The sequence below is a fragment of the Grus americana genome, chromosome 5, assembly GCF_028858705.1.
Source record: "Grus americana isolate bGruAme1 chromosome 5, bGruAme1.mat, whole genome shotgun sequence".
Taxonomy (NCBI): Eukaryota; Metazoa; Chordata; class Aves; order Gruiformes; family Gruidae; genus Grus; species Grus americana.
Window position 1 is genome coordinate 35656767 of NC_072856.1, and position 27767 is coordinate 35684533.

The 27767-nt window shown below is 35.6% G+C and overlaps 1 protein-coding gene across 5 annotated transcripts in view; it reads right to left on the reverse strand.

Annotated features, from left to right (window-relative positions):
* The window catches only part of RYR3 (ryanodine receptor 3), a 241646-nt gene that overhangs the window by 8274 nt on the left and 205605 nt on the right, over positions 1–27767 (reverse strand). For all 5 annotated transcript variants that reach the window (XM_054826190.1, XM_054826188.1, XM_054826189.1 and 2 more), the window contains exons 75-97: positions 27255–27364; positions 26358–26409; positions 25610–25666; positions 25234–25333; positions 24910–24989; positions 24581–24657; positions 22281–22354; positions 22020–22037; positions 21446–21526; positions 20962–21050; positions 20445–20573; positions 19958–20062; positions 18708–18789; positions 17069–18393; positions 13593–13651; positions 10848–11016; positions 10108–10194; positions 7541–7738; positions 6785–6915; positions 3754–3796; positions 3042–3169; positions 2037–2097; positions 829–975 (exon numbers count right to left, since the gene is read on the reverse strand). In XM_054826190.1, coding sequence (XP_054682165.1) covers positions 829–975; positions 2037–2097; positions 3042–3169; positions 3754–3796; positions 6785–6915; positions 7541–7738; positions 10108–10194; positions 10848–11016; positions 13593–13651; positions 17069–18393; positions 18708–18789; positions 19958–20062; positions 20445–20573; positions 20962–21050; positions 21446–21526; positions 22020–22037; positions 22281–22354; positions 24581–24657; positions 24910–24989; positions 25234–25333; positions 25610–25666; positions 26358–26409; positions 27255–27364 — 3402 coding nt within the window. The remainder of the gene's footprint in view (positions 1–828; positions 976–2036; positions 2098–3041; positions 3170–3753; positions 3797–6784; positions 6916–7540; positions 7739–10107; positions 10195–10847; positions 11017–13592; positions 13652–17068; positions 18394–18707; positions 18790–19957; positions 20063–20444; positions 20574–20961; positions 21051–21445; positions 21527–22019; positions 22038–22280; positions 22355–24580; positions 24658–24909; positions 24990–25233; positions 25334–25609; positions 25667–26357; positions 26410–27254; positions 27365–27767) is intronic.

The following is a 27767-nucleotide window of genomic DNA, read 5'->3' on the forward strand; positions in this document are numbered from 1 at the left end:
CTGGAAGAAAGGATTAAGCAAACACAAAGGATATGTCAGAGTTAAGCTAAGGGGATATTCTTATGCCCCTTCCAAAATGTTATGTGGTCTAAAATATTTTGACATGCCTTGCAGGGTGTAAGAGAGGGCTTAAACTACATGTTACTGCATTTGAGAAGGAATGGAATGTGTACATTTGAAATTAAATTTTGGTGAAGTTCTACTAGATTTCTTAAATGTAAGTTAAAAAGTGTGTTGGTGAAAAACTCGGATTTGTTGGTATGCTAGCTAGGAACACAGAGCCTCTAGAGATCAGAGAATGATTCCCTGCATAAGTTTCAACAATTAGTTTTGGAAATCGATTTTACTAATCTGATTTTTGCATGACAAAAAGTGACATATAAATATATTCCACAGTGCAGAATGCCCACACCTGTAAACACATTCTTACTAGCTAAGTATTGAAATCTCAGTTCCCAGATCATTATTACTGCTGTAGCTAAGGAAAGATTGTGAATTCTTATTAGTTATCACCAATCAGTTCATCATTGAGCATAGAGGAGGAGCTGGTTGGGTCATAATTCATATTCCTGTATTTTTCTAAAATGATACATTTTTCTATTGTGTACAAAACTTCTTTACCTATCAGCACTCTGTGGATATAGATTATTATAATTTCATAGGATTTAACATGTAACATGTGCTGCAGAAGACACACGGGATCTATTCTTTAATCCAATCATGATCAAAATGGACTGCATTCCAATACTTCCTCAGTATCACGAGATTTTTTTTCCCAGCTCTGCTACAAAACGCATTCATTTTCAAACCTTTGTATGTAGCACTAACCTGTTTGCCATTGTGAGTGACTGAAGACAAAATGGTTCGTAGTGTCTTGAAACCCATAGCAATATCCAGCAGATGAGCAGCAAAGAAGAAGTTGTTGTAGTGCCCAAGGATGGACATAGTCGTGTACCAAGCTAAGTATAAAAACGACTGCAGAGAAAGCGAAAAGTGGCAGAATGTTAGCAGGCGCTCATGTGCGTTACTGGATGCAGAATATAGCTTTCTTGTAGGCACTCAAGTTATCAAATAAAGTAATATTATCATGATCTCATTTGAATCACAGTCTGAATGTAATACCTCTATTTTACATGTTCAAAAAGACTGTCTTGCTCTGTCTCTTATCATGTCTCCTGTTCATTTAAGGAATGTTTATTGCTTAGTTATGCTAACGAGACCTCTATCTTTACATATTTAAATGCAGTCTTCAGCCTATATGTTATTAACATCAAAATCCCCTTCCTTAAAACTGATTTGGTGGGGGAGCTTGTTACACAGTACTTTAAATTTTAATACTGATTCTGGAGGAGACAAAATGCATTTTATTCCTCTTGAGACACTTTGCTCTGTTTAGGTCTCAGACCATGCCAGCCAGGACACCCAGAAAGCCTAAGGGACGTAACGCAGCTTATTCTTTTAACAAGCAGCGAACCTGAAGCCACTTTGACGGGAAAGCTCTTATTGAAGAACAATGGGCTTTTAGTGCACAATGAATTTATACATAGTCACTCGATTTGACTTGGCTGCCTTGTTTGTTTGGGAATGCTCAAGAGGATTCACAAAAAAAGGATTTTAACAGAGGCATGGTCCTTTCAAAGGAAAAGGTATGAAAGAAAAGAATTAACCATCATGTCAAACAGATGATTCAAGAATAAAAAGGGATAACTTCCTGTAGAATGCGCTTGATTTTAGAAAAGACATCTTTGATTGCTAGATTGATTTCTATAAAATTAAATGAATGTACCATTAACTTCCAAAATGCTGACGTTGTATTAATGGTGAGAAGGTGCACATTGGTCTTTGGAATCAAAAAGAAAATCCTAACATAAATTAAAGCAATTTTCTACAAAACGAGACAGAAAAAACTACTTTAAAATGACTCTGTAATGCAATATTATTTGTGTATGTTTGTTTAAAATAAAAGCAGATGGTGGAAGACATACAATCATGTTTAGAGTAAATCAAAGCATATTCTTCTAGGCTAACATACTCACATTATCAGTGAAAACAACTCCGAGCTTCCAAATGTGGTACTTTGTATCAATGGAGCTTAACCTAGGAAATAACAAAATTTTTCAAATGCATCAATGTCAAAATTAAGCATTGAATTCTGTAAATACAAACAACCAACTAGGTTGGGCACTTCACATTTATTTGCTAAAGGTGGTGATATACATTAGCTGTTTATTTTTTGAGTGATGTAGGTGCTTCATTTTTCAGGGAGTATTCTTGCACTCTAAGCACCCAGACACAGTTTCCAATCCACTGAAACTGGTGGAACAATTTCAGCAGGAGTGATACTGCCATATTCCAGACTTAAAAAAAAAGGTAAATGTTTTAAAAGTAGTGAAATGTGGAACCGGGATTGCTTGAGGTCAAGAGGTAAGTGTTCTGTCTAGTGTAAAATGTTGCCAGAATTACCAGGAGAAAAGGTAATGCCTTCTGCAAGATTCTAAATATTTTATTAGCCATTAGATGACATGCGAATGGAAATCCTTCCTCTTGTCTGCCTTAAGCATCGAGGAAACCAAACTCTTGTAGGAGCCTAAATCATTTGGGACTTGACTACTTTCAAACTCTCATCTTCACTGATGGATTAAGTCAGGAAAACATCTCTGATTTTTTTCTAGACAGCTGGCATCTAGATATTTGTTATCAATACTTTTTCAGTCCTTTGGTTTATAAAGTAATTCTGTTGCAACACCTAAAGAACTTTTAAATGCTGCATTGATTATTGTTTAAAATAAAAGAGTGCCCAGCTATGTCAGTCAGAATCAACTTGTGTGATTTATTTTTTTTCTTACTTTTATAACACAAGTATAAGTATGTTTTAGAACTAAAAAAAACCTTTTTTTTACTTCCACACTAGGAAGACTTCTCCATTTGAATTTTCTACGCTGAGGAAAACGTCACTACAGTTTCGATATAAAATCAGTTTTTATCTTTGATGATGAAGTTACGCCAACACATAATTTGTCTGTGAGGTTCAGAAGTCATACCATGATACAAGAGACGCCTCTTCTGGTTTGCTCTCTTCCACTGGACTAAAATCAAGGGCACTTTTGTCCAAACCCAAAAGTTCTGCTATGCGCTCTGCTCCATATAAGTCTCCATATTTGTTAATAACCTAAAAAAGGAAGAAGAGAAACTTTTGCTCAGAGAAAGACCTTGGCGACAGTCACCCTACTTTAAGCCAGTAGTTGTTAGAAATTAAAAAGAAAAAAAAAATCCCAAAAAACTTTCACAATTAACACTACTAGAACAGTCAGAACTCCCAGGAAGCCAGGCGGGGGGAGCATAAAAAAGAAAAATAGAAGCATTAAAAGCTATTATCTGAAAGCTTATGTATAATTTTCCGTCATTTAAGCTGGCATGTTTTTCTTGTTTTCGGAGGATGAGGGGGCTTTGTATCCTAAAGATGACAATGACTGTAAATTAGACCTGCGTGGCTGATTGACAGCACAAAGTTATTTTGAAAGCCTGCGTCTGGGAAGGAAACCACAGCCTTCTGTCTTCCTCCCTCCTCCCACCTACGCTGCAGCTGCCTGTTCACCAAGACATTTACCACAACAATGACTTCCACAAAACAAATTTCACTTCTCGTTTATTTGTATATTTATGTGTATACAAGTATATTGCACATAGATATCCGAATTAAGTGATTAGTAGATTATTGCTATGACTAACATAACAGAAATATAAAAAGCCTACCTTCCGTTTTACAAATTTGTCCCAGTAATTGTTTGGAAAGGACCTACATAGACAAAGCAAATATATTTCAAGTTATTTAACTTGTTAGGGGAAAGAAAAAAAAAACAACCAAAAAAAGAGAAAATACAATGTTCCTGATCCTTGCAGATTCTGGTACGGTTTCATTCACTCACACACTGGACTTAGAATGATGAGAACAATTTCTTTTCATGTGGACAGCAGCTGTTATGAATCATCATTCACTGCAATATTTTTTCCCCTCTCTTTTCTTTTTCACATCCACAAATACGATTTGCTACAAAAGGACAGCAGGCTAACTATTATTACCTAATGAGCCTAACAACTCAATAATAGCAGAGTAGTCACTGTCATATCATTCATGTCCTAAATAAATACTTTATTGCTCCTAGCCATAACATCAATAGAGACAATGATTTTCAGAGGAAAATAAGAGAGTCTTGTAGCATAAATAATTTTTAAGTTCACATTTCAAATAGAGGCTGAGCACTTGGGAACCAGTTTGCCAACGTAAAATTAAAATTCAAAAAATGTTTTAAAAAAAAATCCCGGAAAACTGCAAAGGTCATTTGGCAAAAACCAGGGGTTAGTGGTACTCTTGTTCTCAAGTGTATCACGTTGTTGGTACTGGATCCGACAGCCCAGAACAAGCCAAGGTAAAAAGCATTTATAATTCTAAAGCTGCCTGACAGTGCAGCTAAAGAGCATTTTGCATCATCTGCCTCTGAACAGCCATGCCCACACTGGTAATTAAAAGAAAAGCTATTGTGTATACAAAAGAGAAAGAAACAAAGCAGTAAATCTTTTATTGAGAATTCTCTGCTTTTTTTTCAGAATAGTGAGTAACCATGGTGCTTCAATACGTAGTCAGTTTTATCCACGGGAGATCTTACAACAGACACTACAGCTTTGACCTGCAAGAGAAAAGATAGTGTTCTCTCTTATCAGTGAAGTTTCTCTGAGCTTTGACTTGATCATAAAAAATATTGTTCCTGAAGCGCCTTATGAATAGCAGTGCCCAGGCATTCCTCATTCTGATGGTCTTGCTCTATATAAAAGTCAGTTTTAAAGATGCCACTTAGCAGGAAACAATAAAAATTTAAAGTGTTTCTTTCCCCGTTTCCTGGATGTAACATTGAGTTGAGCAACTGTGCAGGAAGGTAAAAAAGATAAAATAACTGCTTAAACTAAAGGACAGTATTGGTAAAAATAAAGCAAGTGTTAACATCAGAAGAATGGGATTCCAGAACACTGTTCTGCGGGGATGTGAAGCAAACTGCCCAACTACTACTAAGTGCTCAATTTTTTTTTTATTTGTCTGAGTTGAAGTTCTGAATGAAATTACTCCACATAAAGGCAGATGGTCCCAGTGACTAAGATGGTATATTCTGGTCCAATGCTCTATATTAGGTCTTTCCTTGATTTATGAGACTTTTAAGCAAAGCCAGCTTGTGTCTAACTCTTTTACCACAACCATCTAATGGTGCTGCATTTGTCAGGGTACTTCTTTTGCCTTTTTAATTTTTTTTTTTTTTTTTCACTTATAGAGAGCAAAATCCAGTGCATACACAGCACTGGGTACCCTCCAGCAGTGGTTATCCTGATGGTGCAATACTTGCACTAAACCTCGAGAGTCAGTCCACATCAGAGGGAAGGATTAGTCTGCTTAAATTAGCCTTAATCTTTTATTCAGCTTCAATAGAGAGCGCAACACGCTGAGAACAGGCTGTACAGCATGTTGTTTGGGATAAGCTGACAATATATCATCTCATTAATTCATGCTTGTTTTTGCTGAGGCTAAACTTACTGGATGTCTAGATAGCTTGCTATCAATAGTTAAAGAAATGGGTTGGAAATTAAGCAAGCTCTCTGCTTTCCCAATTACCTCCTGTTATACCTTTAATAACGTGCTAGTCTGTATTTCTAACTGATATTAAGGAAAAAATTCTTAAAATTCAGGTGTAGGAAAACAAAGCATTCAAGAATCCCCGATATTTTAGAGATTCTAATTTTAATGAAGGTACTAAGGGCACTATTTATAATATACAAAAAAATGAGTAAGACAGACGAGAGATATTTTGGCTATTTGGTAGCATATTGTGGTTTATTTTTGCTGGCTTGTTTTTATCAAGTACCTACTTATGGTTGCACATACTAGCCACAACTACTTTGTGACTTGTAAAGAACATGATACATCTTTTTTCTTTTCCAACTTTCTGTTACTGTCCTGAAATTATTATACTATTAGGGAAAGACAGGAATCTAAGCCTAGGTGTACTAGTACCAAAATGTGATTCTAGTGGTTTTGAAAGAGTAAATTCTGAAAAAAAGAGCCTGTAGACAAGGCATTGTTTCAAGAGAGCTGACTCGCTATGTTTCTCTGTGTCGCTCCTACAGACTGCTGCAGCTTACTGATATTCTTCTTTTTCTTGCCTACACTTGTATCATTCACTCACAGAGCAGCAGGTGAGTCTCCTAGAATCAGTGTGTGACTGCCACAGTATTTGCTAATGCATACAACATGACAGTAACTCCTGTCAGACCTACTCAGATTCTGGGATTGCTATTTTACACTAGATTTGCTTCTCTTGTCATATACAAATGTTGCTAGTAAGAAATGGGAAAGAAAGGCAGGAGAATATGGCTATACGATACGAATGTGAAATTGAGTCACTGAAAAGGATGGAAGTTATCTTTTTAAAACTTTCTCAAATAGTGACTAATATGTGAAATGCCTTGGAGAGAGCTTGTGAGGTAAGATGCACAATCTTTGCAAACCCTAGAAAAATGAAAAGGACGGGGGAAATCCATGTTATGATAGTGTTTACTAAATAAACAGATAATACAGGATTTCACATCAGAATCTACTACTGTAGCATCCAATATAAGGTGAAAAATGCCTTTCTTTTAGATGAACTAAGTGGCCCGTAGACAGGGAAGGTTCTAGATCAGTGGCTTAATGAGCTATAATGCCTATAAACAGTTTACCCATAACCATTATAATTTTACATACGGAGTGTTTATAACCAGGCGATCCCATTGTCCTTTAATATCGTCTTCAGATGGCTGTTCAGTTATGTATAGTCCATCAAATTCCAGCTTTCTAGCTACCTCCTTTTCTCTCTTGAATACAACCAGAGGGACCTACGAAGATGACAATGGACATCTTTGTCATGGTTTATTCATTTTTAGAAAAAATGATATCTACCTACAGTATTAAGTACTCTTTATGATTCTATATAAGACCAAACATCACACTAGCACCTCCCGCAAGCAGATCAATGCCTAGCCAGTCTCTGAGCAGTGGCCACCTTGGAAGACAAGCTCCCCCTTCCCAGCTTTTATTGCTGAGCATGACGTTATATGGTACAGAATATCCCTTTGGCCCGTTCAGGTCAGTTGTCCCAGCTATGCCCCCTCCCAACTTCTTGCCTCTTCCCAGCCTACTCACTGGGGGATGCACAGAGGGGGTAAAGCAAAGGGAAAGCCTTCACACGGTGCAAGCACTGTTTAGCAATAGCTAAAAGGTGGGGGGGTGTTACCAACACTGTTTTAACCACAAACCTAAAACATGCACAGAGCAATGAAGAAAGTTAGTTCCATCTCTGCCAGACTGAGTACACGAGGAAAACATCTACATATTGAATAGTGAGAATGTGTAAACAACTAAGTAAAAATAGGTATTCCACTATTGGCTCCAAAAATCACTTTGGGACATAGCTGATGTTCTTTAACAAATATTAGATTAGTAGTAAGATTCAGAACTTGCCTTTAAACAGTAGTATCCGATCACACAGACAAAGGAGATGACAGTATGAACAACTGCCAGTGCTCTGAGAGCAGGTGCCATGTAACCTGTGCTTTCTTCTAAAACAAAAAACACCATGCCCTCCTCCTCTTCCTCTTCATCAAAAGAGTTCCAGAGATTCGAGTCTTCCTCTACTTCATCAAGAGGCTCTTCTGTCACCTGAGAGAAATTCAAGCACATTGAAAACACACAATAAACTTAAAAGCTTTTCCTTTACTATAATGAGAAACTATGTTTGCAAAGCCTGCTCATGGGAAGATGACAGAGCATTAGCTTTGAACAGTAATGGCCTTCATTTTCACAGCATAAGTCTCCACATCATCTCATGTCAATGAAAAGAGAATCTAGAAAAAGCAAGTGCAGGCATATGGCAGTTTACAAACCCTCCTTTAAAAATGCCGTAGCAAAACCAAAACAAGCAATAAGAGAGTTATGCAGAAAAGTTTTCTTAGAAAGAAGCAGTGACAGGGTTATCTAATATGACTGAATTTAGGGTTTGTTGTAATCTACATTGTTCCCGATTACTAGAGTATAGAAAAAACCAAAGTTCTCATGTTATCAATTTGTACGCTGTCCATAATTTTTTATTTCATGCCTTAGTTTATGGTTTACAAGTTAATACAGTATTTAATCAATATTTCATAAATACCCCAAAATACTGCCAAAAATTCTTCCAGCGACTTTAAAAACCTGGCCTTTAAAATAAAAGCCCTAAGTGCCCTTCTTTTGACAGCTTTATCTGAAAGCTGAAGTCCCATTCAGTCCTGTTTGGCTCTCACTGACCCTTTCCTATCTATGACAGATGGACTTGTAGTGATAAACACAACCTTTTGTCCTTGTTCTGCAAAAGAATGGGTTGTTGGCTGACCCAGAAGACCCAAAGCAGAAGAGAGTGGGGAGAAAATGGCTGGCACAGACAGAAGCAGACTTTTGCATATACCTTTGAAGTCCATCTTCTGTAACCATATGGGATGGAGAGAGGCAAGAAGGGAGCCTTAAATAACCCTGACGGTCTTTCTCCTGGAACGGTGAACAAAAATTCTACCCAGTTTTCAAGAGCCTTTTGCATCTTCACCTGCCCTGTCTCCGAGACTACAACTTTGTTGTAGGGTTTGCTTTACATGATGTTTGAGATCGGGATTCAGTTACTTCTAGACTGAGCATTCAATCTGCTGCTTTTGTTTTCTCTGAAGTCTTTGGTTGTAAACAACAGAACTAGAAAACGTAATATTGGAAAACATGAGATTCATCAGCTTATTGCAGCTTGCACTCTATGTTGAGAAGGGGAGAATAAAAAGGGCCAGATTCCAGGATAAAGATAAATGAGGACTTTTCTTACAGACTTCAACTCTGTAAGGAAAGGAAAAAAAAAAAAAAAAAGAGAGAAAGAGGCTTTTATGGATGGAAGTTCTCTTTAGTGAATTCTACTCCTTTTCATGGACAGAAGATTGTGAAGATTCAGGAATAAAATTAGTGAAGGCTGCTGAAGATGTTCTACTTTGTTTCATTGGGTTATATACCAGAACCTGAAATAACTCATTAGATTCAGGTAAAACCCTAAGATTAATTTTAAAGTATGGGTGTATAGCCTTCTTCATCAGTGATATATAAAAAAAGAACTGTAGCCTACTATCAAATCGCTTTCTTGCTTTATATTTCTTCTGCCTGCTCATATCAATCAGCTAAAGTCCCAATGCCAGTATAGAAATAATCTTCATCACAACAGTCACTAACAACAAATGACAATGACAACAAAGAAAATGGAGCAAGTAAGTATAAAACCTGAATTATACTCTCACATGCTAACACAGAACGGGGAAAAAATACATTTGATGTTCATTAGAGATTAGTAATTTAATGAAAAAAATATGAAAAAAGAAATTAAAGCAAGCACTCCCTTCAAAATACCAAACCCTAGGCCTGAAAGGCATGAAAAAAAATTATGAACAAATTAAGCATAACTAAAACATATGAGCTCATCTAGTTAAATCGAGACATTAATCTGATTCTGAAATTAAGTATTAACTATTTCCCAGTCAAAAATGAATGTAGTCAGTAGGGTTCTTTAGAAAAGCAGAAGTACAATAATTGAGAATAATCAGGTGAACTGAAGTCTCTCAGTATCTTTAAAACAAATGAGAGAAAAAAAAATACAACATTTTTTGGCATTTGAGTTATTTTAGTTGGATTTGAAATTTCCCATGACGAGATTAACAATCCAAACAATAACAGTCTTATGTGAAATGAAAAAATGAAAAAATGCTTAGAAACACAAGCCTAGCTATAAAGGATGAATGAAATAAATCTCTCTTCATTCAGCTCCAGTAAAATAAAAAGAGAATACATTTAGTATCACAAATTTTAATTACAAAATTTAAAATATTATTTTCACTACTTCATATCTAAATGCTTTAGTTCGTGTTTGAAGGGCTTGTAATAATGGCTTTATTAAACAGGCCTTGAAACTATCATTAAATATTCTTCTGGAAGCAATCAAAAAACATTAAAAGAATGATGCATAATCTTACCTTGTAAAATAGAAGAATAAAGTTGATGGCAAATGCAACAAATAGAGCAAGAAATCTTAAGTTATAAAAATTTCTTGCCAAGTAGTGCTGAAAGTAAAAGGAAATAAAAAAAATAATAATTAGAGGTGTCCTGTAGATAATATCAAGATAAAGAAAGTAGGCAGCAAGGTTTCTAGGAAAGTAAATACATAATTGTGTTGCCTTCATAGACCAGTTAAAATGAGCAAGGGGATTTCTTGGCAGCCTATTCTCCCATTTCATGGTAAGCAGTATTAAACACAACAGGCTTACAATTGCAACAGGGAAGATGATTGAAATGGAATATTAAGGAAAAGTTTCTAGAAGGAAGTCTGGAAAAAAAATGCTGGAATACTGGAATAAACTGCTTGAGAAGGTTTCAGAGAATTCATCATTGATGTTTTTAAGAACGAAGAAAAATCTTATAGAAAATAGAATTACAGATTCTAGAAATTAGATTATGGAAAATAGGGAGCTCCTAACAAGGAGCTCAAGAGGTTAATCTGTCCTGTTAGATCAAGATAGGAGAAATTATACACACAAACATTTTATTTATATAAGTCTATGAAGTATCACAAAAATCACAAAAGACTCAATACAGTCATTTGAAAACTCATGCCAATGTTCCTTTTATGATGGCATTTCTCCCTTCAATATCAAACAAGTGTTCTATATTACATAAATAAAAATCATCAACTAAAAGAATTTAAGAAAAAACTTACAAGCATTTTTGTTTGATAAATTTCCAAAGCTTTGAAGAAGTTAGCCATAACAGCCTCCGGTTTCTCAATTTTTTGTCCATGCCTTCGCTTCTTTTTCTTCATTTTTCCCTCTTCTAGCTGCTCAGATTGTACTTCCTTTGCTTTGTCTTGTTTCTCACCATCTTCCATACTAGAAGAAAGGTTATCTAAACAAAAATACCTAGCCAAACTTCTGTATTGTAAATGCATTCATTTAGAAGGAATTCTAATTCAGAAAGTTTGGCTTTGAAAGTTAGTTTTGACACTGGGAGAAAAATGATTGTAAGTATAAAACTTGAGGTAGACAGTAAACCCAGAGTAAAAAAAGTGACATTACTTTCAAATGATATGTAAGGATAGAGTTGTCGAGGGGAGATCAAAAAGGTAGAAACACCCAAACCAGGCAGAAGTTACTGCACCAAGGGTGAAGTGGATTATGTTTGCCAAAGCCAGTGATGTATGTATATACTCAATACAAGCAACATAAAAATTTTAAGACTTCACGTGTACTTTCTTGAGCGTGGGGCTGAAGAAGAGAAATAAAGCTTTTGGGATTTGGTACACAATATCATAACTGAATCACAGTATCATAAAATGAATTCATTTCAGTCAAAGCAATCACTGTTTTTACAGAGATGAATGAGTAACAACAAGGAAGTTTGCTTCAGAGGGTCTCACCTGACAAAGTATGTAGAAGATGACAATCTTTCCTCCTGCACCACTGAACTGCCTTTATGAAAATTAAGTATCATCAAGATTGTATGTAGTAATAGGGGAACTTAGTTACTAAACTAAAAAAAAGCTGAATTTGCATATATATATAAATGAATGTTGAGGCATTGAGGTGGTGGAAAGTTTTAGGCGTGAGGACAAAGAAATGCAGTATGTGGTTAACTTAATCGCAGTACTACTGCAGTAGGAATCATATGATGGGTGGCTAAGAATGGGTTTATCTTCTACCAAAAAAATGTTCCTGTTGCAGTCGCAGAAATGTAAGCCATTTAAACTCAAATTTTTAAGCTGAAGGCAATTTGAATATGCTGCAAAAGTAGTTGGGAGGAGAATTAAGCATGGCAAGACAAGAGAAGACAACAGGGAATAGGGAAAATAAGTCCAATAAAATAATAGAGGTAGACAGAGATCATGTTCTTTATAAGAGGTGAAAAAACCTCAAATAAGAAAAGAGTGTCACAGGAGATTTTTGGCAAATTCCTAGATATTTATAAATTACTTCACTGAAGCAATGGTAACTATGCTACTAGTGTCTAAATCAGGAGACCAAATTCGGTCAACAAAGAAAAAAGCCCTGCAGTGACAGGATTTAACAAAGCTTTTAAAAAGAGTCATTTCACCAATCTAAATATTAGCCAACTTAATACTACATTGTAACATGGTCTAGATAAAAGAAATTTCTGAAATTGCTTATTTTGAAGTTACTGTCTTCATACTAAGCAGCACTCATCAACAGGTTCTTTGGAGACATGGCACAAAAAAACCCCAACAAACCCACATAGAAGAGTTTAATTGCACTTTTTAATTACCAGAAGTGCTCTAAGCAATGAAAATACTATGCTTAACATCCCTGCAGGGATTGAAGAGTGAGATAAATCATATCAGAACAATTCTGTGGCAATCAAACGCAAGAAGGGTACTTTTTAATTGAAAAAGTATGTTTGATGCAGCCTGAAAGGTAACAGATAGGAAATGAAAATATACTGAACCATTATAGATAGTGTTTATGGCATACTTTAATGAAGTAACAGGAAAACCCCCCCAAAACCCCATTTAAATTCACACATGTCCCTGTAACACATTCATATATATACACACATACATATATATGTATGCATTCATACACCATATAAACATATACACACACACACACACACAGAGAGACACACAAAGGATTTTCAGAGAAGCTATCCAAAGTGTATCCAGTCCTCAAGTATTGACCCCAATGGAGTCAAAGACTTGAAAAAATTAACTTTGGCAGATAAGAGGAGAAAGATAAATGAGGCTGAAGTAAACATTTTAAACATAAAGCAAAACAGAAAGCAAAGAAAAAAAAGATGCATAGCTTTTGAATATGTAAGAATCTCTAGGAGATCTTTTGTTTGTGTTTACAAATATTTTAAGGGCAAGCCTACAATGTGGCTGCAGGTCCAGAAAGACAGCATGCCCCTTAAAAGTAGGATGCTGCTAAAGCAAGGTAAACATTTTAAAAGTTGTTTATAAAGCAGTCATATCTAGGATGACTGGACAAAGGAATGTATCTGCTGTCAAGTTCACAACTTGAGAACAGATAAAAAAAGCAATAATAAAAATTTCTGGGTTAGTCAAATGTTGTGTTTCAATGATCGACTATCGTTGCCTGAAAATCATAATGGGTAGTAGGGAAAGTATAAATAGCAGTGATGATGAGTTGCAGAGGTTTTTTCAAGAGTGGTGCTCATTGTAAAGGTAGTTATGGGACTTTTTGAGAAGACAATGGCCACAGATTTATATCTGCAGATTTGTCAAGGGCCACAAAAATCAAATTCCCATTTTGTTGCCCACTCAGATTGCCTGCCGCCTCTTAGGGACTGTGCTGCTTTTCAAAATACTGATGAGACAAAGTGTACATAAACTGCTTTGAATACTGAGAATTGCTTGGATTCTTTCTGGCCAAATTATCTATCATTAGGAAATAGCAAGGAATTAAACAGGAATTGTGTAAAAATAACTTACTCAGCCTTCTCAGCTTCTGCTTTTCTTTCTGTTTCAGCTTCTTTTGCAATTTCAGATATCTGCAAAAAGTATTTTAACTGTCAAAATTGATCCATTGAAATAAAATCTTGATAACTCTAATTACCTTTTTCTAAGAAACAAATAAAATAATTAGCGCACTATTTTTTTACTACTTTGCACTTTTAAAGTGTTAGATTTTTTTTTAAAACAGATAGCTCAGACTAGATTTTAACAGTGAAATCTGCAGAAATTATTCTGATAGCCTTTTTCAGTATAGTATTATCAACACTGTAACTAGCCCAGTTGGCTGAACAACTCAAAGTAATTATACATGGTTATCAGACAGATTATGCGACCAGCTGAGGAGGAAGGTAACTACATTCAGATCATACGGTAATACAAAGGTCACTCACAAAGACTCAGTGCAGTTGCTCATTATGAGCATCAGTTTGCCTCATTCCAAATACGAAACGAGGAATAATATCTCAATGATAGCATCAAAAAATCTGAAAAAGATCTGTGTAATTATCAGATATTACAAAACCCATTTACTTTGTCAAGATCAACTGATGCAATTGAAATCAGACAAATATTTAAACAACTTTTACATACGCAATATTTTCTTCAAACTATTTATCTTAGGTGGGTTGATGGTTCATTAAACCTTTACTGGCACAGCTCACAACCATCTAAGTATGTGTTTACAACATTCCCTTGAGATAAGGAAAAACCTATATACAATTTCACAGATGGCTAACTGCAGTAAAGAAGCTGGGGCCTGGATTTCAAACGCCTTTAGGCTCAGCGTTGCAAGACCAAAGTAAACTTACTTCAAATGCAGTTTGAGTATCTAAGCTTCACTAGAAATCGGAGGGATGCAGGCTCCCAAGTCTTAGATTCACAAAGGAATCTCAAGTGCCTGAATTTGTTACCATTCACTTTTGCAAAAAACTTAGCTTTTTACCCTCTTCTGTATTCTCTCAAAGTGCTTAGACACCAATCGTTTACGGGTGTATTCTCCTACATTTCTGGTTAATACATAAATAGAGTTATCTAAATTTTTCCCCCACTACTCACCTGGATGCCTCTCACACACACACAAGTAGTGAAAGAATTTATGAAAGAACTTACTAAATAGATCTTGCCTTGCTTACCTCATCTCTTATCTGTGGAACCTCATCTAGTACATGTGATGGAAACATGCAGCTCTTCCAGAAAGAGTTTGCCCTAAGATCTCAAGCTGGTGGAGTGTAATTCAAAGACCTTTGATGATGTCTAGTTCTTCTAAGGGGTAGAGTGGGGGTAGAATGAATGAATCCCTACCCATCTTCTCCATCCCTTTGTCATATTCTCCCTCAGTTGTCTCCCTTCCAGGCTGAAGAGCCTTAGCCTACTTGATTCCATACACGAGATTTGTTCCATATCAAGTTTTGATAACTTTTTGACCTTTGCTGAACCTTTTTCAGTTTTATCACATTCTTTTTGAAATGGGGGAATCTGGCCTTCAAGACAGAGATATACTTTGGGTGCATGGAGCAATACTAATATTCTAGGGTTTTCCTCTCTCTACTCCTTTCTCAACAATTCAGAGTTTCAGTTTGCTCTTTTGATCTGTGTTACTGACATTTTCATTGAACTTATACTTCTGTACAACTCTATTATATTCCCAAGATTTCATACCCAAGCAGGAACAATGAGCTCAAAATCCAACATTTTACATGTAAAATTATCACTTTTCCTCCCGTATACATCACTTCACTGATTTTCATCTGCTATTTTAAGGCTCTTCTGCAGCTTTGCAGTTAGCTCTTGATTTTACTGCTATGAATAACTTAGATTTTTCAGCAAACTCTGTTAGCTCACTGTTTTCTTATTTGTGAACCCGCACGGCTCTCAGCACAGATTTCTGTGGAACTTCACAATAAAAACTAAGTTCTAACAATCTTCATCATATACAATTCCATAGGCTATTTTGCAGTTTCTCTGGCTATATGGTAATGTCGTTGACTTTATCACTACACAACTGCTTTTCCAGTATATCAGGGTGAGCTTCTGTTTCTGTCCTTTTGTGTAAGTTTTATTATTGTAAATGCTTACGAAAGACATCGTTACTTCCTGAAGGGAATTTTTGATTCTTACATTGCTGTTTCTTCTTTGAGCAACACTTAATAGTGATATCACATCACTAGTGCTCTTAACTGGATTACTTGAGCCATTCACATACACAATGTGAATAGCAATTTCTGTAATATTGAATTAGTGTCAACATTATTTGGGTAAGTTTCACTAGATAACATATTAAAGGTAAGAGCTGGATAAATTGCATAGCTGACTTCACATTAATGACTCAAAAGGACTTGCATAAATTACTGAGCATTTCTATCAATAGTTACAAACAAATCTGAGAGAAATGTAGAAACCAAAGTAAAACAGGTAAAATTCTAAAATGTTTTCTCAGACCTCAGATCCTTAAGTTAAAATAATATTTTAAAATACCAACCACATTACATTTATGCTAAATGAGACAGGACTTTAACAGACTGTCATTTTTAAGTACACACATAAAAATTAATAAATAAATAAGAAAAATAAATGGAAAAATATAGTTTGATCTAGGCAATAAACAAATCTCAGAGAAAAACATACAAATGAAGAGGAAATAATGAACTAAGAAGTTGTACAATGAAGTTTGTCTTGAAAATATCTGGAAAGCATACCATAAAGAGGTGGATTAATGGTGAGAGGAAAGATATATTTGAATAATAATTAGAAACAGATCTGAAGTGTAGAGTGAAACATAATGCCTTCCAAATATGATAAATGCATTTGGGTTTTAACATTTAGTTCAATTCATTTCTAAACAGAATGATAAATTATATTTAGCTCAGTTGAGTGGAACAAAATATAATGTTCATAACACAGAATAAAAGTAAGAATGATTACATGATAAACATTAAGGTAACAATAAATTCAGGCAAAATTATTTCAAATAACAGGAAAAAAGGGTATTTTATTGTATGTGATCAGTAAAGCATGTAGAAGAATGATGATAATGATAAGGCATTATTATGGAGAAAGTAGATTGTAATAGAAAGTAGAAGTAAAAGAAAAGAAAGTATAAGTAATAGAAATACACTGTGAAAAAATGGGCCATGCAGAATAAAGACAACTGTAAACCATTTAAAGCAAAAACTGTGCCTAGAAAGCTGCTGGCAATTTATGTTTTGAATAAAGTGCAAATGAATAACAACGGAAAGCTACTGCAGTGAAATTTAAACACATTGGGCTGAATTTTTCTGCCACGTAAACTCTCCTGTTTGTTTTTAAGAGTACAGATTAAAAGCATGTTCTCATTGAGAACATTTATTAATCAGTTAACTGCAAATAATTCAGTTACTAACAGAAAATTCAGTCATATGGTTTTATTATTATTATTATTATTTTCTGCAAAGAAATACAAAATCTCTTTAGCATACCTGTAATCCTTTTTTCTTACGAACTGTGTTTTCCAAAGATGACTGGATATCAGTACCAAGGATTTCTGCAATATCTCCAAGTCCAGCATCGTGTCCATGTTTTGAGCCACCTTCTTTCTTTGTATGAATGCCAAAAATGTCCGAGATGATGTCACTTTCTCCCTTCTCACCCTTCACAAACTGCACAAGTTCAGCTCTGATGCCATGCTCAGTGCCTTCAGCTTTTTCTGCTTCCATAACATCATCATGGATTCCAAACTGTGTTGGGTCAGGCATGTCTCCCAATATTTTAGTAACTTTAATGTTTTTGGCTCCTTCAACCAGGCCACCCCCAAATACAGTGCTCCAAAGAATCTGGAAAATTCCCCACACTATAGTAAAGAACAGTTGAAACATCCCTACGAATAAGATCCAGAAAAAGGAGAAAAACACTTTCACCATCTCTTTTACTGTCATCTTTCTAACTTTCCTGTATTGTTTCCTTAGGTTCTTCAGAGTGACCATTTTAAAAAAGTTGGCAACATTCTTCTTCACTGCAACACAGGCCATTGCAAAAGCTGATGCAGATTCCAGGGACTTTTCTTCTTCCTCATCATCTCCAATATCTACTACATAACAAGTCTCTGCTTCTTCCTCTTCCTCAGGCCTCTCAGATGAATCCGTTTCAGAGATCTGGGATGCTAACTGCATTTCAAAGATCGTGTCTTCACAGAAATTCACAAAGAGTTCCATTTTTTCTTGCTCTCCTCCTTCATTTACAACATCAAATATGAACTGCCTTTTGGATTCCTTCACCTGCGGCTTCTCCCACTGCATTCTACTGGATTCACTGATTTCAAAGTAAACTCTTTCTATTTTCTTGGCTCCACCCATTATCTCAATACGGCCAAGGTACGGTTCAAAGTAATTAAGAACACTCTCCGCAGGTTCAAGTAAGCTCTGAAGGCGTGAATCATTAGGCATGTGCTCTGAAAGGTTTGTTAGCAATACTGCTACATTAAATCCAATGTCTTTGGCTGGTTCATGGAATCTTTCCACAAAATCAATATAGTTAAACATATCATTTTCATCAGCTTCTGCACAGGACAGCAGGAATTCAATCTCTGACTGTATGTATTGTTTTTGAGCCTCCATTGATTTCTGGAATTCCTTCTTTGAAATTATGCCTTTACCATCTGGGTCATGCTCTTTGAAAGCATCTGAGTTAGTCAGATCTTTTAACTTGAGGAACATGTCAAAGAACTTCAAAATCATTTCTACATTGCTAGATGATTCTACGAGCGTGTCTACCATTTGTTTTCCAATAGTTCCATTTACAACGTTACCTAAGTAGTGTGTTAAAACAGGAAGTTATTTGGCATTGCTACATTTTAAATAAATTAATTAGATATTCATGCTGAGAACAGAACAAAAATGTTCTCAAATTTTCATAATTTTTCTTTCAACATGCTTTTCTGTAGCCCTCTTTTTCATGACTATGTGTATTCCAGAATAATTGTTAAATAAATATGAAATAGGTTTTTCCTGGCATTACATAAAGGCAATTAAAAACCAATTTAGAAAGATTAATGTCATTATCATATTTTACATTATAAAGCAGAGATAATCATATCTGACCATAAAGAGAAACAGGTCCAACCTTCAAGCAGTGACAAGAGCATCACTACCATATCCTTTAGCAGATCTAGTAGCTCTTTAAGCAATTCAATCTGAGCAGAGTCCTGTTAAAAAAAAAAAAAAAAAAAAAGTAGAAGGTTGTTTTTTCTTTGTATTTATGTGGAAAATTAAATACATTTGGAAAAAACCAGTAGTATGCAGGATGGTCATCTAAATGTAGTTCACATTCTTCAGCAACATTTCATTGTCATTTTATTGTGATTACTATCAGAAGTCTTACATAATATGAGGGTAACTTACTACAGCAGAGGTATTAATACCATAAAGATAAGTTTTAATAAAGCATTAAGGAATACAGAACTGCAGATAAGGGACAGCAGAAACTCACAAAATTGGTTACTCCACAGATCTGGCAGTATTCACCTCAAAGAATTCATCCTTTCTCACTTCACGAGGAATATTTAATGGCCTAATGCATTACCACTCAAACAGAACTAGAACTGTTTAGTTTAACTACAGAATAGGATAAGTCTAACATGGATCTGTGACTAACATGAAGGACCTAAAAACTGTTAAGTGTCCTCAAAATTCTGATATACTTCTGTAGGGTGGGAAGAAATCTTACTCGTAAGTCAGAGGGTAGCAGAGACACTGAGTATGAGTGAGGAAATGCCTCTGCACTGTTGCATTTAGTGCCTAGTGGCTTGAGTGTACAACGGGTACGTTAAGCAGAAGTTGCAAAAGAACAGAGAAGCCTGAACGTTTGAAGAGGGGTGGGACTCCACCATGCCTTGCACAGTGAAATGAACGCTGCCTGTTGCCCTCCTGCTCAGTGCCTGCGATGAATTAACTGCACAAGTTGACTGACTGTCACATTCCCTCCCTCTCTGAATCTTACCCAGATTTTCTCTCACCCTACGTAGCTGTAGCATGGGAACCATGCTTTTGATGGTGCTTCCGCTCTGACAGATCATCACGCTTTGGCAACAGGGAGGAAGGGACCAAACTGCCACCTTCATTAGCAGAAAAGCATGATTGAGTTGGAAGCAGTGAGTTTGATATTAGAAAAGGTGAGTTCACCGTGATGATGGATGCTAAAAGGCGTGATATGAAGATGTTAGTCCTGAGATTCAGTCTTGGACCTCTACATTACAATAAGGCCATGCACAACCAGTCAGTATCAGCACATTAACTGTTTTACAGCTTTCAACGTTCACTTGACTGTAATTTATAAACATATGCAAAGAAGGATTACTTGACTGCTGAAATTACCTGTGAAAGTTTCATCTGCATATTGGCAAAGACATGAAGAAAGCCAACAACTGCATCCCATAGCCTACTATGAGCCAGACTCTGTTGATTACCTATGCAAGGGCCCTACAAAAATTAAGAAAAACACATTTTTTATTTACATAAAATAAAATAAAATGAAACAAATAATAGACCAATTTTCTTTCCTAACATTTATCCCTGAAAAAATAAGAAAAGAAACTTCAGGCTTCCACAAAGCTACATGAAAAAGCTTCCCAAGGTTTCTTTGGTATTTGATGCATAGATACTAGATTGTATCATGTTAAATATGCAGCTATTCACATATTTTAGTATTAACTTTACACTGGGCCAGTGATTTCATGTAACTTTATCAAAATTAAGAAAAATAAAGCCAAATAAAGTATTTACAAATTTATGATAAGACATGATCAGGCCACGTAATCATAGAACTTCACTGTTAGTATCTTGAACAAAACATTTTGTTTACCTGGATATATTCTGTAAGGGAATTGAATATTTGTTTGGTGACAGCCAAAGCTTTAGAGAAGTTACGTTGCCCTGATTCATCAATGACATCCTTTCCTGAATAGTACCAATAGAAGTCGCTGATTGATTCCTAAGAGAAAAACCAACAATGTTATATTTTCTAATTTTGGGTCTGTATGCAATATGTACTGCCTGCATTTGTATCACCAAAAGCTGAATCATCAGCAGATGAAATTTAGTATTTCTATGACAATCTATTTCTCATGACAATAACTTTTTTTTGCATTTTTATCTAAATATGCTCCCTGCAGAAGTGAAAAATGAAATACATTAACAAACACCTGGTTTCACACAGAAGTCTGAAAGGTCATCTATTTTGAAATGAAAAAAGAGATTAAATAAATTAAATCAGATTTATTTATTTTAGATATCTCTGAAGAGAGGATTTTCACATTTGGTTCTAGTGAAATGTGAATTTATAAATGTATATACTCTATTTTCCTCTGGTTTTTCCTCACCTGAAGTCGCAAGAGATAGTCCACTGTACTAATGATAATATTCACGGTCGTGGTGTTGCCCATCTGAGTACGTAGGTAATTTTGAAAATCTGAAATACGAAGTGATTTGTGCTTCGTTAGTATAAAAAATACAACGTTATTTTCCTATGCTCTTGGAGCCATGGAGAACACCTTGTTGAGTACAGATGCTTATGTGGTGGAAACTGAACTACAGTAGATCACAATGTAAATACAACTGAGGAATTGCTATCCATACGACTTGCAATAGGCTTTACTATTAACTATTGCCATAAAAACTGAAGTGACATTAAAACTTAAAAGTTCAAATTGAACTCCACAATTCAAATTGTTCGCATGCCAGTTTCCCCCCCAGAACACTAAATGAATTAGAAGAAAAAAAACCCCACTATAATCAGTTCTATTCAACTCTGTTTAAGAACAGGCTCATCACACATTTTCCCCCAAATGCATTCAGTTCACTTACCATTGTTATGCCCTTCACAGAGCAGTTGTAAAAATCTAAACAGATCTCGAGTAAATTCATCATGCTGCAACACTTTTTCACCTTTAAAATATATAAATACAATGATTACGTGACAACTGCTATGATTAAATATGCAGAACACATAATCTTACAGCAACCTTTAAAACTGGAATTCTAATAAAAAACCACTATTGTAAAAGCATTAAAGCAATTTAAAAGAAACAGACTGATTCTAATGAAAAGAAAAACTGAGACAGAAAAAAGCAAAGCCAAAATATTTAGCACTCCAATGCATCCATGGTTAAAAAAAAAAAAAAAAAAAAAAGAAGAAAAAAAGAAAGCAACAGTATATATATCTAATAAGTAAATGGTTAGTCATAACTAAAATCATGCCTTAAATATGAATGACACTTCTTTAATAAGCATCAAACTGTTTATCCAAGCTGAACACACAACCTACTGCAGACCATAAAGCTAAACCTAAAGATATCTGGGAAGATGCAATTAAAGATTACTCTCTATTTGCAACACATTTTTGCAACAATAGTATCGAAAACTGTAAACCCAAACATACCACGCTCACGAACGATGACTGTGGATCAAAGAAAAATAACAAGAATACAGGATAAGAACATTGGAAGTTACAATGGTTTTTCTTAAAAATTATTGTTAAAGATTTTGTAAATATAAAGCATATTCAGAACTCAAAGCCTAGAATTACTTGTAGTAAGTTTATCAACAGAAACCTCAAGCTACAGTAAATAACAGTTCTAGTTAAAGAAGGAAGTACAAATAATGTTTTAAGCGCGAGTGGAATCAGTTTAATTCTACTTACGAGTTCCTTCTTCAGTAACCATTCCCAGGCCTTCTGCTTTATTTTGTCTCTCAAACGCATTCAAGTCAAGAACGCTTATATTGAAAAAAAAACAAACAGGAAAAAGTACTATAGTACACAATGGAAAATTATTTTCTCCTAGGAAATTTCTGGAGGCCTTCAACAGCTAGTCTTGACCCACTGTGACATGCATTGCCTCGTATTTTATTTAATATGAATATTAAATAAAAGAGTTTGGGATGAAAATAAGGGTTCAGTGTCCATTTCTGAAAAGAAATGAGTCTCAGATCAGGTCTCTCCACTTACCTAATTTCACTTCCAGTAACGTCATTCATGGTTTCATGTATAAATGAAAAGTGGAAAAGGAATGTGAAATATTACTCCTTATATTGACTTAAACCTGCCTGCCAGAAGGACATTACTGCAGTTATTTCTCAATCACACTGTTTTCCGCTGTTATCACTATTATTCCTTTTATATTGTTACTGTATACATTATGTATTATGTTATTCAGAAGACATATGGATTCAGAAATTCCCTATCTTCCAAGGTCAAGATACACTGATATCTGAATTTTCTTTCGCTAACTTGGCATAGCCCAGCACATGGAATAGCAGATGATGATTCTTCTCACCACCCAGTCAGACTATGTTCGTTCAAACAGACCAAATAATTCTATGGTTATCTAATTTTATTTTTTTTTTCAGTTAAACAGCAATGCAGTCACATATTCTACTATCTAGCATTATCATTAAAAACAAAAGCATTTTTTAAAGCATCGTTTTCATTTTCTTGTCAGTGTTCAAGTAATTTTATCAAAACCTTTTTTAATGAATTCCTGAGTGATACACATACACAATTGGTAATATCATCACTGCAGGTCCTGTTTGAGCAAGTCCTTGCTAAATTGTTCTACATAAATGGAAAAATTACAAGATAGATGTTCTATAATTAGGCTGCATCTCTAACAACCCTCATATATATGCAGTGGGTTCAGATGAAGGGAGAGAGATTATGTAACTCGCCAGAGATGTGCAGAAACTGAAAGCTTAGTAAAGCTTCACTGGCTTGTCTCTCCTTCAGGGATGGGCACCCTCAGTAAGTTTGCAGATGACACCAAATTGGGTGAGAGTGTTGATCTGCTTGAGGGTAGGAAGGCTCTGCAGAGGGATCTGGACAGGCTGGATCGATGGGCCGAGGCCAACTGTATGGAGTTTAACAAGGCCGAGTGCTGGGTCCTGCACCTGGGTCACAACAACCCCATGCAACGCTACAGGCTTGGGGAAGAGTGGCTGGAAAGCTGCCTGGCAGAAAAGGGCCTGGGGGTATTGGTCAATAGGCAGCTGAACGTGAGCCAGCAGTGTGTCCAGGTGGCCAAGGCGGCCATCAGCATCCTGGCTTGTATCAGAAACAGTGTGGCCAGCAGGAGGTAGGGAAGTGGTCATGCCCCTGTACTCGGCTCTGGTGAGGCTGCATCTCAAGTACTGTCTTCAGTTTTGGGCCCCTCACTACAAGAAAAACATTGAGGTGCTGGAGTGTGTCCAGAGAAGGGCAGCAAAGCTGGTGAAGGGTCTGGAGCACAGGTCTTATGAGAAGTGGCTGAGGGAACTGAGGTTGTTCAGCCTGGAGAAAAGGAGGCTGAGGGGAGACCTTATCACTCTCTACAACTACCTGAAAGGAGGTTGTAGTGAGGTGGATGTTGGTCTCTTCTCCCAAGTAACTAGCAAAAGGACAAGAGGAAATGGCCTCAAGTTACACCAGGGGAGATTTAGATTGGATATTAAGAAAAATTTCTTCACCGAAAGCATTGTCAAGCACTGGAACAGGCTGCCCAGGGAAGTGGTTGAGTCACCATCCCTGGAGATGTTCAAAGACGTGTAGATGTGACGCTTAGGGACATGGTTTAGTGGTTGAACTTGGCAGTGCTAGGTTAACGGTTGGACTTGATGATCTTAAAGCTCTTTTCCAACCTACATGATTCTATGGCTTTTCTCCATCCTTAGAACCACCCAGACAGAAAATTTGAGGGATCTGAGACCAGTAAAGGAGCCATTATATTTTACTTTTCTGCCTCTCCAAACTAAGCCTTCAAAGACATACACAGGCTTTGCTTTAATTTCTCCTTTGGAAGAATACTCTAAAAGTTTAACATACTATTCCTCTGATTCACAAAAATTTCCCACAAGAGTTCTACAACCTGTGACTTCTGTAATTTAAATCTAACAAATCCACCTGCACTGAGCAACAAGCCACCAACCTGAATAAAACTGAAACTGTAATAATATGATTTATGCTTTTACCTGCAGGACTGCATCAAGCCAGACAGACTTTGAAAAAATCCAGCATCCTTTTTCTCCTTCAGGTAGTCTAGCATTTTCTGGAAGATATATGTTTTGGGGGGGGGGGGAAAGTAATTATGTGATTTAACAACTTCCTGAATTACCATTTGAAATACAGATCACTGGCATGCAATAATATCATTGTTACTGTACCGAAAATACCCTGATATTTCTTCACTGTTTAGTGTAAAATTAAATGCACTAAAATAAAACCACAACAGAACACTAAAATTCTCAGAATTATTTGCCTCCTTTATATAAGCAAGACTCAGTACTTAGAAAGGCATTACCTGTTGAACTATGGTATTCCCACCATTTAGAATAGCAATACCAAGTTTTAGTGTTTCAACAACCATGGGTCCTGTATGACCTGTCAAAACAAGGGCACAGTCGTTAAAACTTGCAGTTATGAACCATTCAATCAGAAAAGAAGTCTGGAAATTTTATCTAGTACAGTTGTAATTGACATTTATTTTGCCTCATTATCTACCATATACAAGTTGTATATGATATACATATCGTAGGTATAATGACATAATACACTATATATATGTATAGCATTATACCTATGATATGTGTATCATATATACTTTTAACACTTCACAGAACATTACCTTTGCTTGCACTAATCATCTGTAGGACCATCTCAGCAGCTCCACGATCATGTAAGCGAGCTTGCTGATAGAGAGTTCTCTGCTTTTCCATTTCTTTCTCCTGGGTTTGGGAACAAAAATGAGAAGGGAACACACAGTGGAACTGATTCAGGAAAAATAGGAAGATGAGAAATCTGAAGGTGTTGAAGGCCATCTGCCTCCATAATCCATGGGCTGTTTGATTCCAAAACTTCAGAACACACCATCTTTCTTTTATATGCATAACCTAGTAAACCAGCTCAATACAGACTATGGTATTCTTGCATATATTTGAGTGGACATATTTAAAATACTTGCACATGAGGCAATGAGAAAGAAATGTTATTTAAACTCTCACCTCAAATGTCTTTTCTTTTTCTTCTTCTTCTTCCTCTTCTTCTTCTTCCTGACAGCTCTTTTCATGTTAGAAATAGAAATCACAAGATTTTGCTTATTATGAAACACAATGCCTATTTTTACTATAGTATTTCTACAAAAATGACCAAAGAAATTTTTCAAGCAATAATTAAAGACATTAAGATTTTAAATCCTTGTAATCGTTAATATTTGTGCTCATCCACACTAAGAAGCTGATATTCCCTAATGTATGAGTACTTCAGGGTATTCTTCCAATTACATATACACTCCATAACTGCAGGCTATGTGTTCTTCTGTCATATCTCTATTTATATCCGTAATATTTTTCTTCACAGTCAAACTCTCCTTACATGTGTCTGCCGTAATCAACATTGCAAAAACTGTCAACTTCTTTTTGACAGACTTCAAATATTAACTCCAAAATAATTACCCAAAGAATAAAGATAACTAACATTGTTAAGACTGCTCATGAGTTAATCCTCTACAAAACAAAGTGCCAAGTGGTTTCGACAGGATTCACCTACTGGAATTTTATAATATTATTTTTATGCAGGAAATTTATTATTTTATATATAACTCTGAACAGCATTTGCTTCATTTAAAATATAGAAATTACGAGTGTCAAGCAGTCCACATAAAAACCAGAAGGAAAAGGTTTAAAAAGCATCTAAAATTAATGGGAAGTACCTGAGTGGAGTAAGGGATGGAGCTTAAAATGATATATTTACCTTTGCCATCATGGCGGAATAGGCAATATATAAAGGATCATCATCTAGTTTGCTATAAAGAGTAAAAAATATTTAAAATTATTTTATGGTCTAGTAATAAAAACACGTCATACTCCTACTAATATGTAAATACCATTTTATTAAAGAGTATTTTATTAAAGTAGATAGACATATCTACTTGAAATGCTATTACACTTGAAAATTGTATTATAAATGTATTTTCTTATTTCAAACCAAGTCTCTAACTTTTTAATTAAACCATTTAGAGGTATATTTGGACATTCAACTTAGTCATGTCAGATAAGTAAGGATCACTGGCTGTTGCAGGTGCAGAAAAGTGTTATGGAGATATAAGAATAATTATAACCGTCAGATGGCAAGATTATGTTAGTCACACAGAAAAAGTATATGAAGCACTGGAATACTCTATATATAAAATACATATTCTAATCAACAGTCTAAATTCAAAACAGAAACTGGCACTGAAAGAGATTCATGTTAATCATCGATGAAACCTTTTCTGACATACTGAATAAAATGTAATGAATACCACCACCAAGAACACACATCTATTACCAGCAGAGACCAGGGGAGGGTACTGTAAATGGGCCAGCAGTTCCTGTAGACTTTATGTTTTTATGAGAATTCATGCTCATTTATTTCTGTCCTGGATATTTGCCAAGCTTTTAAAATGTCAAAACCAGTCAACATTTGTCTCAATATAATGGTTATACTGAGTTTAAATACATGAAAACTCTAATGAAACTGAGAGGCAAAAAAGCATTCACCGTGCACGGTAATGAACTGCAGTTGTGTTAAATCACTACTGTAATGTCATTAGAAATTCAGTTTCTGTGCGCTTTTACTCAACGTGCTGTTCAACACAGCGCTTTTTACCTTCTCTCTATGAGAGCGCTGCGACTGAAATAGAGGATAATCTGATGAAGTGGATCAGGCTGTTTTTTCTCGTTCTCTTCCTCTTCCTCTTCATCTTTTTTTGGAGGTGTCTGTCTCAAGATTTATATCAGAATATACACATTAAGCTTCATGAGTAAGAAAAAAATGAGTAATTAAGCTATAGGAAAGGATTTAAGTAATTTTATTCTGTCCAATTTGTATTAACTTCCAGAATTCATCTTATTCAGCAGCTTACAGCATAACCTGCAACGTTATGTGCCTGTATGACTCAGAAGGAGTTAGAGTAGCTGATTGTTATTCATATTTGATAGTAATATTAGAAGTTTCTCATTTGCAAGGTATTGAGAATGAGACAGTGAAAATCTTAGGGAAGCCTTATTCAGCAGAAATTATGTGTTTCGAGTGGAGCAGAATTGAAAGAAAGTGCCAGCTCATTTTTTTAGCAGGAGAATTATTGGTAGATTGAACTATTTTTAATAATATCATCAGATA